The sequence below is a fragment of the Balaenoptera ricei genome, chromosome 16 (genome assembly GCF_028023285.1).
Source record: "Balaenoptera ricei isolate mBalRic1 chromosome 16, mBalRic1.hap2, whole genome shotgun sequence".
Taxonomy (NCBI): domain Eukaryota; kingdom Metazoa; phylum Chordata; class Mammalia; order Artiodactyla; family Balaenopteridae; genus Balaenoptera; species Balaenoptera ricei.
Genome location: NC_082654.1, coordinates 27,168,024 through 27,188,023, shown reverse-complemented (window position 1 = coordinate 27,188,023; position 20,000 = coordinate 27,168,024). Strand labels below are relative to the sequence as shown.

The following is a 20,000-nucleotide window of genomic DNA, read 5'->3' as shown; positions in this document are numbered from 1 at the left end:
AGAGCAGCCAAAAATAAATAAATAGAAAGAAATTTATTTTAAAAAAAAGAAAATGTGACTGTGTAGAGGCAGCAACAGTAGCAGTTTTAAAAAGAAGTTTTTTGGGCTTCCCTGGTGGCACAGTGGTTGAGAATCTGCCTGCTAATGCAGGGGACACGGGTTCGAGCCCTGGTCTGGGAAGATCCCACATGCCGCGGAGCAACTAGGCCCGTGAGCCACAACTACTGAGCCTGCGTGTCTGGAGCCTGTGCTCCGCAACAAGAGAGGCCGCGATAGTGAGAGGCCCGCGCACCGCGATGAAGAGTGGCCCCCGCTTGCCGCGACTAGAGAAAGCCCTAGCACAGAAACGAAGACCCAAAATAGCAATCAATCAATCAATCAATAAATCAATAAATAAATCTTAAAAAAAAAAAAAAAAAAAAAGAAGTTTTTTTTTTAAAGAAAGTTTTAATATAAACCTCAATGTGATATTTCTGAACATACCTCCAAGTTTTAGGAAATTCCCTGATCCTTCATACTCTATTTCCCCCACCTCTCAGATGAATAAATCAAAGCAGGATTTAGCATCAACCAAAGACCATACTACATTTTGAAAGCAAAAGGCTTAGGCCCATCTCCTTGTTGAAATCTACATTACTGATAAATTCTATCTTGTATATACTTGTATAAAAGTATATCTCTAGGGCTTCCCTGGTGGTGCAGTGGTTGAGAGTCTGCCTGCTAATGCAGGGGACACGGGTTCAAGCCCTGGACTGGGAAGATCCCACATGCCGCGGAGCGACTAAGCCCGTGAGTCACGGCTACTGAGCCTGTGCGTCTGGAGCTTGTGCTCCGCAACAAGAGAGGCCGCGACAGTGAGAGGCCCGCGCACCGCGATGAAGAGTGGCCCCCGCTCGCCGCAAATGGAGAAAGCCCTCGCACAGAAATGAAGACCCAACACAGCCAAAAATAAATAAATAAATAAATAAATTTATTTAAAAAAAAAATAAAGTATATCTCTAGTCAAGATATACTTTTTGGGGTTTTTTTGTTTGTTTGTTTTTAAATTTATTTATTTTATTTATTTATTTTTGGCTGCGTTGGGTCTTCGCTGCTGTGTGCAGGCTTCCTCTACTTGCCGCAAGCAGGGGCTACCCTTCGTTGCGGTGCGCATGCTTCTCATCGGGGTGGCTTCTCTTGTTGTGGAGCATGGGCTCTAGGCGCACAGGCTTCATTAGTTGTGGCACACGAGCTCAGTAGTTGTGGCGCACAGGCTTAGTTGCTCCGTGGCATGTGGGATCTTCCCGGACCAGGGATCGAACCCATGTCTCGTGCACTGGCAGGTGGATTCTTAACCACTGTGCCACCAGGGAAGTCCCGTTTTGTTTGTTTTTTGTTTGTCTGTTTGTTTGTTTTTGGCCACGTCGGGCGGCATGTGGGATCTTAGTTCCCCGACCAGGGATCAAACCCATGCCCCCTGTAGAGGAACTGCAGAGTCTTAACCACTGGACTGCCAGGGAAGTCCTCTGATACATTCTAATATTACTGCCATGGGTATACGATTATGGATCTTTCCACCCTCTCTTGAGCAGGTAACACCTCCATGACACACACAAAAAATCCCAACAACTAGTATGGGTCTTCTGAACAGCAGTTAAGCAAGAGCCCTTTATCATAAATTCCACCCACACTTGTTCTAGTAGGATCAATTCTGTGTTGGCAGAAAACTTCCTCTAAGAAAAAACAAGAAGCAAAAGTCACACTTACCATTCTATGTAAGTTTACTCGAAAATTCATGTTGTCGTCATGTAAAAATGCATTGGCATACTGATCCTAATAAAAATAAAAACATAGATAAAAAGTAAGGAATGAGTGCTATACTTAAGAAACTCAGTTTATAATCTATCTATAATAATCTATAATCTTAAAGTGCAAGGATTTGTAGGACTTAAAGAACTCCTTTCAAGGACCAGTTAGAGAGCTAATGGGATGAGCCTAGAGCCTTTATGTCAAGCCCCACTTAAACCATAACATTTCACTTGGGTGTAATTTCCCAGTGTGTCTCTAACTGGCCAAAAATCTCTAAGCAAATTACAAACAATAAAAATTAAGGCACAGGCACTTGAGGCAAATGCTGAGAGGAATGTGTTTTCCTATTCTCTCTTCCTTCCCATCTGCCCAAGGAGCCTGCTCTGTTTGCGACAGCTTGAAGGTTTTCATAGGGACTGCAGGATACATGTGCAGGCTCCACATGAGGATCTACGATGAAGAAGAAAGGTCTGCACTCCGCCGGGAATGGGCTTGGCACAGCCAGAGAAAGCTGCTTACACAGGCAACGTGGCAGTAGGCGAGACCCCGTCTCTCCCTGGCTTTGCTGAAGACTGATGGAAAATCAAAAACCTCTCACCATGAATCAGTAATAAACACCCCTTGGCCCTTTCCCAACATCTCTTCTGAAGATCTGACGTGCCTACAGACTCCAATTCCTAGGAACTGTTACAATTTGTGAAAAACAACTCCTTTAAAGATTTTCTTAGAAAGATTTTTGAAAAGCAATTACACCAGGCCCACTGCTAATAAGCAGCTCTTCTATAACCAGCTACCCCTAACCTGGTGAAAAGTAGGTCACCTTTTCACCAAGAACATAAAAATGGAAAGACTGAGAGAGATCTCTACTCCACATGGACCACACCTTAACTGTTTTTCTTAGGAGAGAAAAGATCAGAATAAGGAGAAAGTGAAGGAGGAGTCTGAAACTACAAATTTAGCTCTAAATTGACTCAATTTCTGCCATACCTGTGTTGCCACCAAGATCTAGGGTGAGTTCAGGCCTAATTAATCCAACCAAAAGTGTCTCCTTACAAAGCCCAAGCATCTCTTCTTTTTTCCCCTCGGGGTCTTGTTCTTCACCAAACTGCAATCAGCCCACTTTACTCAGTTTCCAGTGCCCCTCTTCGGCTTTTGTCTCCACCTCTCCCCACAGAAACCTGAGCTTTTTTAATTTTGCTAAATGCAAAAGACCCAACATGAACAGTTTCAAAGGGGCAGGACTGTTTCTCTGAAGAGGCATAAGTCTCTTCAGAGTTTCAAACTCTGAAGAACTAGAATCTTAAAAAAATAAAATAAAAAAAGAACTAGAATATTCCAGTTATAGCAGTTATCATATCACAATTCATTATTAGGTCATGCAGTAAATACTGAGCCTCTACTATGTGCCAGACACTAAGAATACACTGGTGAAGAAGACAAAGTACCTCCTATTGCTTACATTCTAGTGGTGCTTACAGTCTAGTGGAGGAGATAATACAAAGTGGGAAGATTTTCTCTCCTAAACTTTAGGACCCTAAAAGTCAGGGGACAGGAACTCGGAAGAAGCGCAGAAAGAGACAGCACTTTGTTAAGAGATTAGCTAATACCAGAAGGCTGGTGAGACCTACCTCTGCAATACACGTAAGGATAATCAGACAGAGTTTGCCACTGTGAAGCCGGTGCTCATCTGAAAAGAAAAAATAAACCCTTCTCTCTAAATCATCAAGACCATGTTTCTACAGAGAATAAATATGTGTATCATCAAAAAGAACATTCACACTTTCTCTCCCCACAAAATTCATGAATGAAAATCAAGGTTCTACTAGAGTAATCCTTGCTTTTCTTCTAGGCAAAAGAATTCCCCCATAAGATTTTTTTCGTAAGCATTCTGGTAGTCTGACGGATAGCTAACCATCTTCCTGAGAACCATCCAATTATTGTAATGGTCACTAATACCATGGCCCAATTCAGGGCTATGCCCTTTGTTTCCATATCAGCCCTTTGCTTCTGAATAATCAGACCTATTCCCTTTCCCACCCCTCCTCATCCACTAGCTAAAAGCACCACCACCTTTACCCATCTACCACAAAACCTAGAAAAGTTTTATAACTGTTCATAGCAAACTGGTTATGAATCAGAAAGAAATTAACTGGAGACTAGGGTCCAGCTCATGCTTCTCCTTGCACTGTGAACACTACTTATGACCAGAAAAGCTGATCATTTTTCTTCCTGCCAAAGCTATTCACTCTAAAATATTTATTTAGTACCTACTATGTGGCAGGCACTGTGCTAGGCAATAGAGACATAGCACTGAACTAAACAAAGGTCTGTGGTCTCCCAGAACTCACATTCTACTTATTAAAAAAGAAGGCAACCTCAATAACAGGGCTCTAAGCCCAAACAAATGACCCAGAAAGAGCTACTCCATCACTGCCAATTACCAGAGCCATCAAAACTTCTTTACTTTCCAGGATCTTTGTGGGTGAGGGGGTGAAATGGAGGTAAAAAGAGGGTCATTGGGACTCCCTGGTGGCCCAGTGGTTAAGAATCCACCTTCCAATGCAGGGGACTGGGGTTTGATCCCTGGTCAGGGAACTAAGATCCCACATGCCGCAGGGCAACTAAGCCCATGAGTGGCAACTACTAAACCCGCGTGCCACAACTAGAGAGCCCATGCACCACAACTAGAGAGAAGCCCGCGTACCGACGCAAATATCCCGCGTGCCACAACTAAGACCTGACAAAGCCACATAAATAAATAAATAAATAAATATCAAAAAAAGAGAGTCATACCAGCATATGCAAACCAGAAAAATGGCTTATGATGTTTCAAATTAGCTTTGATGGGACCCAGACTAAAGTCCATTCTGGAGAGATCTATTAACGGATTACAGTGCTGCAGAAGTTAGCTAACAGTACACACCCTGACATTAACCTGTTACTTCCTCAAAGATGGAATCTATCAACTAAAACCTGACAATCAGAAGGCATAATGAGGGTGTGGTCAAAGAAATACATTTGCTTCTCCCCAGTGACAGGCAGTGCAAAAGAATAATGATGATGCTCCTACCTGACATTCCCAGTAGCTTACAGCAGAGCCTGTAGGCAGCCAGAAGAGAAATGCCTCTGCCTATGCAAAATTAGATTCATAAGACTCTTCTACCTATTCCTGGCCAGAGTTTCTCTGGCACTATCCTCCCTTTCCCCTTAAGCTGAAAAGCAACTCTTGTAGAAAAGCCTGCAGCTATCTCTCCACTTAAAAAAAACTGTTCCTGAAAACAAAAATAAGGCATATTTCATTATAAACATTTTTTTAATTCAGAAAAGCACAAAAAAAGAACAATAAAAACCAAGTGTAATCACACCACCGGGAATTCCCTGGTGGCACAGTGGTTAAGAATCCGCCTGCCAACGCAGGGGACACGGGTTCGAGCCCTGGTCCAGGAAGATCCCACATGCCACGGAGCAACTAAGCCCGTGCACCACAACTACTGAGCCTGCACTCTAAAGCCCGCAAGCCACAACTACTGAAGCCTGCGCGCCTAGAGCCCGTGCTCCGCAACAAGAGAAGCCACCACAATGAGAAGCCCATGCGCACTGCAATGAAGAGCAGCCCCCACTTGCCGCAACTAGAGAAAAGCCCATGTGTAGCAATGAAGACCCAACACAGCCAAAAATAAATAAATAAATTTATTTTAAAAAAAAAGAAACTCTGCAACAGTCTTCAATATCAGGGTTGAAACTGTTGGATAAATAAACTATTAAAAATGAAAAAATAGGGGCTTCCCTGGTGGCACAGTGGTTGAGATTCTGCCTGCCAATGCAGGGGACACGGGTTCGAGCCCTGGTCTGGGAGGATCCCACATGCCGTGGAGCAACTAGGCCCGTGAGCCACAGTTGCTGAGCCTGCGCATCTGGAGCCTGTGCTCCGCAACAAGAAAGGCCGCGATAGTGAGAGGCCCGCGCACTGCGATGAAGAGTGGCCCCCACTTTCCACAACTAGAGAAAGCCCTCGCACAGAAACAAGGACCCAACACAGCTATAAATAAATAAATAATTTAAAAAAAAAGACTAATATAAAAAAAAATGAAAAAATAAAAATAAAATAAATAAAATAAAATGCTAATGTAGTTTAAAAGCTATTGGTTATGGGCTTCCCTGGTGGTGCAGTCGTTAAGAATCCACCTGCCACTGCAGGGGACATGGGTTCAAGCCCTGGTCGGGGAAGACCCCATATGCCTCGGAGCAACTAAGCCCATGTGCCACAACTACTGAGCCTGCGCTCTAGAGCCCGTGAGCCACAACTACTGAGCCCGTGTGCCACAACTACTTAAGCCCATGCGCCTAGAGCTCGTGCTCCACAACAAGACAAGTCACTGCAATGAGAAGCCCATGCACCGCAACAAAGAGTAGCCCCCACTCGCCGCAACTAGAGAAAGCCGGCGCACAGCAATGCAGACCCAACACAGCCAAAAATAAATAAATAAATAAATAAATTTATTTATTTAAAAGACAAAAAAACAACTATCAGTTATGGAAAACATTCTGGGGACAATTGGGAAAAACTAAATATGGACTATTACATGATATTAGAGAATTACTGTTGGGAATTCCCTGGTGGGCCAGTGGTTAGGACTCGGTGCTTTCACTGTGGTGGCCCAGGTTCAATCCTTGGTCGGGGAACTAAGATCCCACAAGACGTGTGGCACGGCCAAAAAAAAAAGAAAAAAGAACTACTGTTGATTTTCTTAGCCTTAATGATGGATATCTAGGAAAATGTCTTTAATTTTGAGATACATGCCGAAGTCATTCTGGTATGAAGTAGAATGACGTCTGCAACTTACTTTAAAATTATTCAGCCAAAATAAGAATAACACAGAAATTTAGACCATAAATTTAGACCATAAACCAAATATGGCAAAATGTTAATGGGTATATGACTGATCACTGTATGACCCTTTCAGCTTCTCTGTTTACTGGAGTTTTTTCATTTAAAAAATTGGAGGAAAAATGCTACCTCAGTGTCACCATGAAATAAAAGGCTCATTTCCAGAGAATCTTAAAACTGCGATATATTCCACTTATATGAGGTAGTCAAATCCAAAGAGACAGAACGCAGAATGGTGGTTGCAAGGGGTTGGGAAAAGGGGAGAATGTGAAGAATAGGGAATAAGTTTTTAATGGGTACAGTTTTAGTTTCACAAGATGAAGAGTTCTAAAGATGGATGGTAGTAACGGTTGCAAAACAATGGGATCATACTTAGTGCCACTTAAAAATAGTTAAAATGGTAAATTTTACTACAATAAAAAATATAATAGAAATAAATAAATAAAAATTGTAAACATATAAATTCGGTATAAAGAAAAAACTAGGTTTAAAAAAAACCCCTGAGATGTATATACTGGACCGAAGTTGCTGGGCTTCCTCCCAATCCCTTCTTCTAGCCCAACTATTCCACTACCCTACCACCGATTAAAAGATCATAGGAAAATCATCAACAGAGGAAGAACAGGACACTAAACAGAATAAACTCAAACTTTTCTAATACCTATTTCTCTCCCACTTCCATTCTGCATTTCAGGGATGAGTACTGACACTCCTGTTTTAAGTGTTAAAGAACACAGTCCCTCTGAATCGCACCTCTTCCTACTGTACTCTGTACAACAGTCCTAATTCTCACTATGAGCTGATGTTTTCAGTTCTTGTCCTCAAAAGGGAATTCCCTGAAACATGCTAATCCCCTCACTTCCCACACAGAAGAGTCTGCATCTACTTATCAAAATCTGCTAAGAAGACTTGCTAGTTTTTGTAGAGATCAATTTTTTTCCTGTTCTACTTTGGAGCACTCCTCCTCCAGCTCCAGGTTTTCCCAACACCATCTAATTGGCATCTGGCAATAAGAAATCACTGTTTGCCAGTAATCAGGACCATCACCTTGCACAGGAGGTCCCAATGGTTCATCTTGTCAAAGCTTCAAAGTATTAATGCCGCTCCTTGCTCTAGCTAAGCAGCTACCTGCCACCTCCTGCTTCCTGAGCCCCCAAAGTAGCATGCCTTACCTTTGGTGTCCTGCATGACAATCGAGCTATACTTTAAGAAGGTTATCAGTAGATTACTGGTCTGTACATCTGCATCCAGTGGGAGTTCCACAGAACTTATAACTGGAATAAAACAGATGAAATGCATTTAGCCTATAACATATTCCATCTAATACTTCTACCTATACAGACAGCCAACTTGCCAGCAGGCAAGGAAATCACGAAATAATCTTTTTACACAACAGAGGAAAGACCGAGTGCTTATCATAAAACCTTTATCTAGTCTTCCTAGGCCTCTACAGCCCTTCCTACCCCCAAGATTAAGCCCAATGTCCTTCTCTCCTACCTAAGAATGCCAGTCTCCAGAACAGTGCTTTTCTCCCAACATCCTAAGAAGGGTATTTTGATCCCACTTTCTAACCCCAAGTAATCCAAAAGGGTTCAAGGCCCTTCTTAAAAGCACTTTAATTTGTACCTAAGTGAAGGAGCTGTACTGAATATAAATGAGCTTTGCTTTGATGAGTCTACCGCTTAAAATAAATGACAATTCATTCCTAATATGGAGAAATCTTGCTCAATTTTGAGAATAAGGCTTTAGGCTGGAAATACCCAAGATGGAAAGGAAAAAAAGTTAAGGCAGAACTACATTCAAATACTATTTTTTAATCCCTTCCCCACCTGAAAGGGAACCTGAAAAGGAATACCAGACTAAAGATAGGTGGACATTACTGATTGGGACAGAGTTTTATATAACTAGTTGCCTGATGTTTCCAAGAGAAACTACCCCTGCTCACATTCTGTGTCACAGTCCCAATGAACAGTAAGGGACCAGACTAGGGCTGACCCACAAAGGACAGCCCTAATATAGATTTCTCAAGTTTCTAATACTTTACACGAGACTCAGACATCTTGTTAAGTACTTTTACACTGTCTAAGACATAATATATAAGCAAAAGGAAGCTCATGATAGCCCAGACAAACTAGAGAATCTATAGCTTTCTGTTATATTTTCACCTAAGAAGACTCAGCTGAGTTTGGGATATTATTCATAATATGTATTCATAACCATAATGAATCCCTCTGGAGTTATTACGATGTATGCAGAGAACATTTATTAACAATGGAAAACATTTGCATATTATGGATCCATAATACATAGCAAGCACAGCAAAAAGCCTTATGAGAAATTAGCATGCCTAACCCTTGGCTGTTTTCCCACAGTTCAGCCCCCAAGAACTAATAAAAGACAAATATATTTTTATTGAAATACTAAAAGGTCTTAATTCATGTTATGGGTTAATGACCTGAGACTGTCATTTCAATCTACAGCCTACTCTGAAGCTCAGAGCCCAAAATCATTCCTTTGTCCAATACAAAGAGGCATCTAACTGGTTAGTGGGACTTTTTTCCCCACTCGAACACAGCAATAACTAAAAAACTGCCTTATATAATATGTAGAAATATAGAAGTATATGTATTTTTAGTTTACCAGAAAGTCCTCTCACGCCAAGGCTGAGCTGTCAAATGTCAAGTCTGAACTGAGAACAAATGTTACAGCTAAACTGCTGGCTTTTAAAAAATAATGGCTCCAGTGACATACCTTTAAATATAACTAGGCTACTGAGCACCAGCTATATTAAAAACCAATTAAAAACCAAAACTTGAAAACAGGGTTATAATACTTATTCTTAGGACTTGTACAGAAAGGAAATGAGTTAGGAGAGAAGAAAAAGAACAAAATAGAAGAGATAGAATAAAATCCCTCACAAATTAAAATCTCCTTCCTAAGGAAGAGTTTATTCCTTGATCTTTGGCTTCATAATTCTTCCCAGCAGCCTTTGTCAAGGGAGACAGTCATTTGAAAGTGGGCTGACTCCAATCTTCCCACTAGAAAAAATAAAAGCTCACTGGTTGTAGGTAAGTAAGCACAAATCCTGCCATTGCATAATCAAGTGTGTGGGTGGAAGTGTTCCCAATGAACAGTTTGAAAGGCAGTCCTCTGAAGCATCCAAACCCCAACATTGCATGGAACTCTGATACACACACACACACACACACACACACACACACGCACGCACCTACACACACGCCTTTTGATATCCATGGTAACCAGGCAGGCTTCATCGTTAAAGAGAAAGATCAGTATTTCCGTTGGAATACTTGGTGACCTGAATAAGCAGAGACAAGTAGGCAATCCTGCTACATGTTCCTTCTCATTAAGATACAGGTGTGCCCCGCTTTTCGAAAGCTCATTTTTACATAAGCCACTTCGCCTTTACGAAAAACCTACATTAGTATCTGTTTTCGCTAATGGAAAGAAATCCAAAGAGAATTTCCACTTTTTAGAAAAAAGGCGGGACTTCCCTGGTGGTGCAGTAGTTAAGAATCTGCCTGCCAATGCAGGGGACATGGGTTCGAGCCCTGGTCCGGGAAGATCCCACATGCCGCGGAGCAACTAAGCCCACAAGCCACAGCTGCTGAAGTCCACGTGCCTAGAACCCGTGCTCCGCAACAAGAGAAGCCACCGCAATGAGAAGCCTGCACACCACAACGAAGAGTAGCCCCCACTCACCGCAACTACAGAAAGCCCGCGGGCAGCAGCGAAGACCCAACGCAGCCAAAAATAAATAAATAAATAAATTTATAAAAAAAAAAAGAAAGAAAGAAAAAAGGCGAAGTGGGGAGGGGCAGAATAGGGGTGAGGAATTAAGAGGTACATACTACTATATAAACTAAATAAGCTACAAGGATATATCACAGGGATTATAGCCTACATTTTATAATAACTATAAATGGAGTATAATGTTTAAGAATTGTGAACCACTATGTTGTATACCTGAAACTTACGTAATATTGTAAATCAACTATACTACAATTTTTTAATTAATTAATTAAATTAAAAAAAAAAAAAGACAAGTGAGGGAATGCCCTGGCGGTCCAGCAGTGAGGACTCTGCGCTTCCACTGCAGAAGGCCCAGGTTCAATCTCTGGTGGGGGAACTGAGATCCCACCAGCCACATGGCCAAAAAAAAAAAAAAAAGACAAGTGATAACAAGTATTGGTGAGGATGTGGAAAAAAACGAACCCTTGTGCACTGTTGATGGGAAGGTAAATCGGTGTAACCACTAAGGACAACTGTATGAAGGTTCCTCAAAAAATTAAAAACAGAACTACCATATGATCCAGCAATCCCACTTCTAGGTATATATACAAAAGAAATGAAAACAGGATATCAAAGAGATATTTTCACTCCCGTGTTCATTACAGCATTATTCACAGTAGCCAAGGTATGGAAACAGCTTAAGTGTTCATCTACAGATAAATGGATAAAGAAGATATCGTACATACATATACAAGGGAATATTATTCAGTCACAAGGAAGAAGGAAATTCTGCCATTTGCAGCAACATGGATGGACTAGAGAATATTACGCTTAGTGAAATAAGTCAGACAGAGAAAGACAAATACTGTACTGCATCACTTACATGTGGAATCTAAAAAAAAATAGTCAAACTTATAGAAGCAGAGAGTAGAATAGTGGTTGCCAGGGGCTAGGGGTGGGGGAAATATAAAGAGGTTGGTAAAAGGGTACAAAATTTCAGTTGTAAGATTAATAAAGTCTGAAGATCTAATGTAAAATATGGGGACTATGTTGATAACACCATGTTGTATTTGAAGTCTGCTAAGAGAGTCGAACTTAAATGTTCTCACCTCCTCCAAAAAATAAAAATAAAAAGAGGGCTTCCCTGGTGGCGCAGTGGTTGAGAATCTGCCTGCTAATGCAGGGGACACGGGTTTGAGCCCTGGTCTGGGAAGATCCCACATGCCGCAGAGCAACTAGGCCCGTGAGCCACAATTACTGAGCCTGCGCGTCTGGAGCCTGTGCTCCGCAACAAGAGAGGCCGCGATAGTGAGAGGCCCGCGCACCGCGATGAAGAGTGGCCCCCGCTTGCCGCAACTAGAGAAAGCCCTCACACAGAAACGAAGACCCAACACAGCGAAAAATAAATAAATAAATAAAACAAAAAAACGCAAATGAGTTTTAAATAAATAAATAAATAAATAAATAAAAATAAAAGATAAATATGTGAGGTAATGGATGTGTTAATTAAATAGATGGGAGGAATTCTCTCACAATGTATATGCATATCAAATCACCTCAATAAAACTGAAAAAAAATTTAAAGAAAGTATACATGTTCCATTCTTTTTTTCTCACATTTAGGCAATGAAAAGTAGAAAAAAAAATCCTACCACCTACTAACAACTAGAAATGAATGTAACAAGAGACAAGAGTTGGGGGCGGGGTGGGGGGGGAGAAAGAAAGAAAGAAGGCAAAAAATGAAAATCGTGTTCAGCATTTGTTTTGCAGCAAGTTGTAACAGAGGCAGCGAGCATCCCAGGCAGTTGAGAGTGGCACCACCAAATTCCTTCCCCAGGAGCTACACGCAGCATCTAGGTATCAAGCCACCACAGCTTTAAACTGTGTCTGTGAGCGTCTGTGCTTTATCTAGATTTCCTTTGTAAACCTGTTAGCAAGATGTGTCCTCAGGTAATTGCTTCTTTGCTTTACGCCATTTCGGCTTACAGAAGGTTTCATATGAGAGCTCTACTTTCAGACAGCAGGAGAAACCTGTATTTTGGAATTTGACTTTCAATTCTAAACAGATCCAATTTGCTACCATAGACTTGAATATCAGTGGCACCTCCCAGTCATGCTTTTGTACCAATAATGCTTGTACTACCTTGAAATGCTAATGCCACAGGTGTTATATGAAACTTTGAAGGAGAAAAAGGAGATCAAAGACATCCATGTCACATACAGACAGGAGGGAGGCACAAAGAAAGGATCAAAGTCAGATTTCCTGTACTTCTTTACCCCAAATGAGGTCAACATTTGAAGCAAAACATCAAGTATTAATGAAGATTATTTTTAGGTTAAGTTATTCCATCAAACACACTCAGCTGACAATAGAACCAATTCAGGCTGACACAAAGTTTATCAGGCAAAATTCATTTCTTTTCTGTTACCCTTTTCTTCAGTGCCAGTGGTAAGTGGAGATTTTTTCGTTATTTTTTTAGGGAGGGAAGTCTTAAATACCCAGCAAACTCCCAATTATTATGCACTTGTCATTTTTTAACTGGGCGTGCCTGGCAGACACATAACAGTGAGCAAATCCCAGGTTCACTTTCTCATCCATTTATTCAACAAATATTTACTAAGCAGTGACCATGCCGGGCACTATGCTGGGCAATCAGTGGTAAACAAAACAGGCATGGTCCCAGCCCTGATCCATGTTGTGGTTTTTAGTCTCAACTCTCACTAACCTTAGGCAAAGCTCTTATTTCTCTGGCCTCAATTCCCTCATTTGTCAAATGATAACAAGAGATAATATTACTATTTTACATTTATTTCAGTGAGATATTCATAAAACATCTCATCTGAGCCTCACAAGTACCCTGAGAGTTTGGCAGGACAGACATCACTGACCTCTGAGGTCCCTTTTAAATCTAGCATTCCATGACTCTACAACCATTCCCTGAGGAGGACAAGCTGGAGTTATGTAGCTTCTTTACAGAAAAAAGCACTTGACTCTCTTTTCCAGACTTTTCTTTGGAGCTTCATGAATCCTGAAGGACAGTTCTTCAGATAATTTCTTAAGCAAAAGAATTAACAATTGTGCTTTTTGTTAAAAAAAAAACAAACAAAAAAATCCAAAAGAACTATGCTCACCCCTAAAGATTCAAGATCATATTCGTCAAGAAAACAAAGGAGATGGTGGGCTTACCATCAGAGGAGGGCGGCGTGGTCCCCAGCGGTGTGGCTGGGGTTGCTGGAGCAGGGCTGACAGGGGTTGTCACCAAGCCCATTTCTGGATGACTCTGAACGAGAGCACAGATAAGGGTAAGAAAGAGAAAATCCAGTTCTGGGTATCCTCTGCTTATCCTTTCTAGTACTCCTGGCCTCATAATTAGACAGAAAGCTCACTGAGGAGGGACTGCTTCTACATTTAGTTCCTATGAGTACCTGATTACCGTTGATGCTTGCTAAACTCTAATGAGAAGCTCTGCAGGCTAGTTTTCTTTAAGCAACTAAGTTCCTATTACAGAAGTTTTTCTGCAGAACCATATGAATAAAAAACTGGGATAAACAAATACACAGAATTATTCCACACACACACACAAAAGGGCACTTGCTGTCCTATTTGAACCTATCTGAGAAGGGACTACTCTTATCAGATCAACCTAAAACATATCTACAGACTGTTCTAATGACCACAAAGTTGACTAATAAATGCAGGTGAGCCAAGGAGATAACAGGTACTATAAAAAGAGCTATGCAGAGGGCAGCCTTCCCATTCCACAACAAACAAGAGCGTGTGGGACTGGGAGGCAGAGACATGGGCGAGACATCCAATGGGGACCAAAACAGATGACTCCTCTTTCCCTTACCTTCCTTAGCCATCCCTGCCACATCAGCTCTTGAAAATTGGGCTGAGTAGTGGCTACTCCCTTCTCTTCCCCAACAGCTTTACCAGATTTTACCCATCTCACTTCTTCCTTTAAAATCAGTTACAGAATTCAAAGAGCAGACAAGGAAGACCCTGAGAATAGTGGATAAAGTCTCATGTTATCAGTCGTGAAAACCGATAAGTCCCTCTTAGCCAGACACTCAAACCAGCACACTGCTTTTTGACCTTATTTTTTTTGTTGTTGAAACTCAGTGGATCCCATACACATCTGCCCTTTGAGAAAAAAGCATAAGCAAACTTTCCTTTAAAAGAAACCGTCATACATATTTTAAACAGTCTGGCTTTAAAATAAAAACACTTTATCAATTTTTTAAGACAGCTTTCATGAGCATCACTCAAGTTTTCAGTCTGTTTAAGTTCCCTTCTGCACCAACTACCGAGGCTATCCCTTAGGCAAGTGATCCAGCACTCAGGATTCTATGACTTTCTGCTTTCAATATTTGTAGACTTTTTTTTTTTTTTTTTGGTTAACAAACCTTACGCTGCACAAGATATTTTGTACTCTTCTTCTTTGGACATGGGTAAGATAATAAGATAAGTGACGTGGCCTATTTTATCTCCGGTTGTAATTCCACAGAGGTTTAGAAAGCAGAAAGCCTGTTATAAAAATCCATATGGGCAGATAATACCAGGGGATTTCCAGTGAGCAAAATGAAGTAATCTCAACTCATTTGGTTAGCAGAATCAGTAAACTGGTCAAGACCATTAACTTTGCATGTTATCAGATCCATTTCAGCACCAGATGGAAACATACATATTTGAGGAGAGCATGAAGCAAAGGCAACTGATGCAACTCTTTGTAACTACCACTCACCAATGCAAAGTAGGGTTTACACGGCACAGCCAGACAGGCTTTTCAATGGAGTGAATGTGTATGAAATTCAGGGAGAAAAAGAACTGAAGTTTTTAACATAACCAACCTGGGCTAACACTGTGATAAAGTTGCGATTTAAATGAACAGCTTCGTAAAGTGCCAGAAGGATGGCCTCATTGGTTCTAAAGAAAAAGAGAACAAATTGGAGAGTCTCTTACAATGAAGAAGTTAAAAGAGTATAACCCTCAAGATAAGATTTCACTCCAGCTCCTCATTATAAATCCCTTTGAGTTTCTAATGCTCCCTTTATTTCCTTTTGGGGCTTATGTAAAGGGTATACAGTCAGAGCTTTAACTTTAATTCCTTAGAACTAGTTCTTATCTACTTCATTGACTATTTCCCCCTCTCGCTTTTCCACCCCAATCCAGTTAAGTCCTTAACTGGCTCAGACACCAAGCCCTCTTTCATTTCATTCCAGAGACAGCTGGGAACAGTTTTTCAGCTTCTTGGGGCTCAATACATGTGACTGAAGCAGAGTTTTCTAAGGTTCCATTATTGTTTAAAACTCAAGAAACAGTTGATAAATCACCAAAAAAGTTTGAATCTGTAAAAGATTAGCAGAGGTAACGTTTCACACTTTCATATCCAGTGAGAGAGCCCACACTAATGTTCAAGTCACCGCACAAGAACATCAGGCACTTACTGCACTGAGATTTTCTCATGGGCATCTGCTATGAACATGCTGCCCACCTGTGGAAGAAAACAGGAATTGCAGAGTTATAGCAGGGAAATGTGAGAGGTGCTCTGTACCTATAAGCCTTTAATCAGTCAAAAAACAAGCTGCTTGGAACCCTGGCCCACCAGTTACACACAACAAAACCAGCTCACTTTGAAGATCTTAAAAGAATCATAAGTAATAAATGAAACAATGAGAGCTCCCCTAACTTGTCTTTACTTAAAGGGATTTTAAAAAACAGAAAAACAATCCCAGTACTTTTGGCCAGCTCTCCTTTTTAATGCGTAAGTTTAGTAACCACAGACAACAAGTAAATGGCAACCTAAACATCCTCATCACTTTGCATCTGTCCTTGAATTTGCTTATTTGAAGTCAGGAACTAACTCACAAAGAACAAAGAAAGCAGGCTGTTCATCCAACACAGAGCCATCTTTGGGGGAATATCTGGGTTTCAGACCAGAACTGTCTAAATGAAACCTACTGTCCATATTTTACATCATAAAACCTTTTGTTTGTGTCCTAGCTAGGGCAGCTGAATAAGTAAATGGAGTAGATTGCCTCCAATATGTGTGATATCAGAGGCACTGAGATAGATGCCCATCGATCTAAGAATACCTTTTCCACCTACTTATGTATTTATTTATTTTTTTAAATTATATATATATATATATATATATTTTTTTTTTTTTTTTTTAATTTCATTTATGGCTGTGTTGGGTCTTCGCTTCTGTGCGAGGGCCCTCTCTAGCTGTGGCAAGTGGGGGCCACTCCTCATCGCGGTGCGCGGGCCTCTCACTATCGCGGCCTCTCTTGTTGCGGAGCACAGGCTCCAGACGCGCAGGCTCAGTAATTGTGGCTCACGGGCCTAGTTGCTCCGCGGCACGTGGGATCCTCCCAGACCAGGGCTCGAACCCGCGTCCCCTGCATTGGCAGGCAGACTCTGAACCACTGCGCCACCAGGGAAGCCCCTCCACCTACTTATTGATGCCCAAAACCATGCAGCTGGAGCTTCATTTATTTGGTACAAAACTTTTTCTTCTTGGCTAGAAGGCAAAGGTCCCTGGGAGCAATATAATTATATCTAATTCATCTAATCAAACACCAATACAGCACTCATCTGACATCTGAGGGATTATCCATTTGTGCTTCAGAGTTAAAGAGTTTACCAAGTCCTTTCCTTGACAGTAGGCTCTGAGAATGAAGAAGGCATAGATATTGTGGGGGAAAATTGCCTTTTGGAGGACAAGATGGGGGGACTGCTGTTTCTTGCAATGAACTCAAAATCTGTCTTGCTCTAGGGCTGATTACTTGAATACTAATGCCCAAGAAGACAGACTTTCTGAATCTAAGTTCCAAGACTCCTAGATTTATCTCTTAAAAATCAGTCCCAGATTATCTGGCCTAAAATGCCTATCGTGCTAAGGCTGAGATACCTTGCTCTGAACCAATAACTTTCCTAAACTATGGACCTCTCAGCCCAGACCTTAAGCCTTTAGATGAGTGGCTCAGATCACTGCACCAATCCCTCGACTCCAGGACCAACTACAAGAGATGAAGGGGCCACTGCAAACAGCCAAGGATCACTCAGGGTTGGACTTGGATCTAAGTCCTATTCTGTGTTCCATAGCGTCAGTCCTCAAACAGAGCCAACTGCTTAGGAAGCAAAAGTCTGGCTTAATATGAACCCTTTTTTTTTGTTTTGGTTTTGTTTTTGTAGTCTTTAAAAAATTGAATTGATTAATTTGAAAAAAAAAAAAATTCTAACCCTGATGGTCCAGTGATTAAGACTCCACGCTCCCAATGCAGGGGGCCCGGGTTCAATCCCTGGTCAGGAAACTAGAGCCTGCATGCCGCAACTAAGACCCAGGGCAGCCAAATAAATAAATATTAGAAAAAAAAATAAAAATAAACTTCTGAGTCTAAATTTGTCTACCCCTGCAGATCTCATATATTTCTGAGCAGGAGAGAAAAAGCAAGTAGGACTTACCATATTTGTTAAAGCAGAGAAAAAACCGCCCTGGTGTTCTTCTTCCTTGTCTTTATACTGCCTGAACAAAAATAACTAAATTCAACTTTAGTATTATTTATCACGTGTCTTTGTCCTTGGCATACTAAGTGGTAATCAGGGCAGCTCACTTGCAGAATTCACTGACTCCAAAAAACAAAAGCGTTATGACAACCCAGCCACTGCAGTTTCCCCTGCAAGCTAAGAGGCACCCATCTGCTCTTGAGGTAGTGTGTACCAAAATGCCCAGCTACTTCGGAAGAGTCTTAGAAAGCAAGCTGCAAAAGTGTGAAACTGCTCTAACATATGGCTGATCCAGTTATTTCCCAAACAGACTATTACTTGAAAAGTGTGACAGTAAAATTAAGGCTGTAACAGTGAAAATCTTGTTTGTTTTTGAAGGAAAAGGAGGGAAATCTGTGAGCTAAACTATTTGCGGAGATGGGACAGATTTGAAATCCCAATACCCAATTGTGTATAAGGCAAGTCTGGAAAGGAGTAAGAAAGATCCTGCCTGGTCCTTGCCAGGATTAGATACACTTCTGGTTTCCATTCACTGAATACCAAATCCTTCCCCATCCCCAGCAAGAGGGAAAGCAAGCATCAATGAAAAGAGCCCCCAGAATAGACAGAGACTCTAGGAAGCTGCAGTTGATTACTGATGAAAAAGAAGTATCTGTCAAACTAGAACTAATTCAGTGCTTTCTTTTCTTTTTTTTTTTTAAGCATACAAAAAAGCAGTGCTTCACAACCTTTTTTACATAGAAAATGGTATTTATATGATACATTGGGCTAAATGGAAGAGCCTGCTTATGGCTGGAAAACTAGTTAAAATTCTCTGCAATAAAATACCAAAGGTTGCATAAGACTGTTTGAATGTAAGAGTTGCTTAAACAAAAGATGGACACTAACATGGTGGCTACTTCTCCCCAGTGTTAAAAACAACTGCTGCTAAAGCCATCAAGCCCAGCTAGAGCAAATGCATCTGCCAGCAGCTGTACCTCTGAATACTCCTCTAGGATAGGTAAGAGACATTCACCCAAGAACTCTTAACAAACCTGTTTCCTTCTCAACCAATTCAAACGAAAATTAGACCCTTCCCTTCTGGAAAGGTGGACTTACCTGTTATACTCAGATAAAGCTTGAGCAATCACAAGCCCCATTCCCTAGAGAGAAAAAAGATAGCACAGGTGAAATAAGGGGCTGTTGGCGATACTATGACTAGACCACGGAAAACACTAATTACAGCACCATGGTCCATGCCCAAGAAGTTCTACTTGAAAGTAGGCAACAAGGACAGGAATTCTGAGAGACACTGTCAAAGGATCAAAAGGAACTTCTTTGGAAAGATTTTTCTGATCTAATTATCTTACTTAATGGTTCCAGATACAATTAAAATAGAGTAACAAGGGATGAAACAGACCAGTCCAGACCACTGACAATTTCACTGGGATCATTTTCACCTCAAAAGAAAAGGCTGAGTTAGAATCTTCAAACAAAAAGCTCTCCAATGTCTCTAAAACAACCCATAAGAAAAGTGACAATGAGTCCCACGTTAAACGAAGGTGCAGGGATTTCCCTGGTGGCGCAGTGGTTAAGAATCCACCTGCCAATGCGGGGGACATGGGTTCGAGCCCTGGTCCAGGAACATCCCACATGTCGTGGAGCAACAAAGCCCATGCACCACAACTACTGAGCCTGTGCTCTAGAGCCCGCGAGCCACAACCACTGAAGCCCGCGCACCTAGAGCCCATGCTCCGCAACAAGAGAAGCCACCACAATGAGAAGCCTGCACACTGCAACGAAGAGTAGCCCCGGCTCGCCGCAATTAGAGAAAGCCTGGGCGCAGCAACGAAAACCCAACGCAGCCAAAAGTAAAATTAATTAATTAATTAATTTAAAAAGAACATATCATTGCTTCCTCAACATTGATTTAAAAAAAAAAAAAGAATCCGTCTGCCAATGCAGGGGACACAGGTTTGAGCCCTGGTCCGGGAAGATCCCACATGCCGCGGAGCAACTAAGCCCATGCGCCACAACTACTGAGCCTGTGCTCTAGAGCCCGTGAGCCACAACTACTGAGTCT

The 20,000-nt window shown here is 41.4% G+C and overlaps 1 protein-coding gene across 8 annotated transcripts in view; it reads right to left on the bottom strand.

The window, feature by feature from the left end:
• The window catches only part of ARMH3 (armadillo like helical domain containing 3), a 181,605-nt gene that overhangs the window by 127,868 nt on the left and 33,737 nt on the right, over window positions 1-20,000 (bottom strand). For all 8 annotated transcript variants that reach the window (XM_059900248.1, XM_059900245.1, XM_059900252.1 and 5 more), the window contains 8 exons: window positions 19,037-19,080; window positions 17,897-17,957; window positions 15,877-15,923; window positions 15,280-15,355; window positions 13,616-13,709; window positions 7,849-7,950; window positions 3,417-3,475; window positions 1,747-1,812 (listed from right to left, as the gene is read on the bottom strand). In XM_059900248.1, the coding sequence (XP_059756231.1) occupies window positions 1,747-1,812; window positions 3,417-3,475; window positions 7,849-7,950; window positions 13,616-13,709; window positions 15,280-15,355; window positions 15,877-15,923; window positions 17,897-17,957; window positions 19,037-19,080 (549 nt within the window). The remainder of the gene's footprint in view (window positions 1-1,746; window positions 1,813-3,416; window positions 3,476-7,848; window positions 7,951-13,615; window positions 13,710-15,279; window positions 15,356-15,876; window positions 15,924-17,896; window positions 17,958-19,036; window positions 19,081-20,000) is intronic.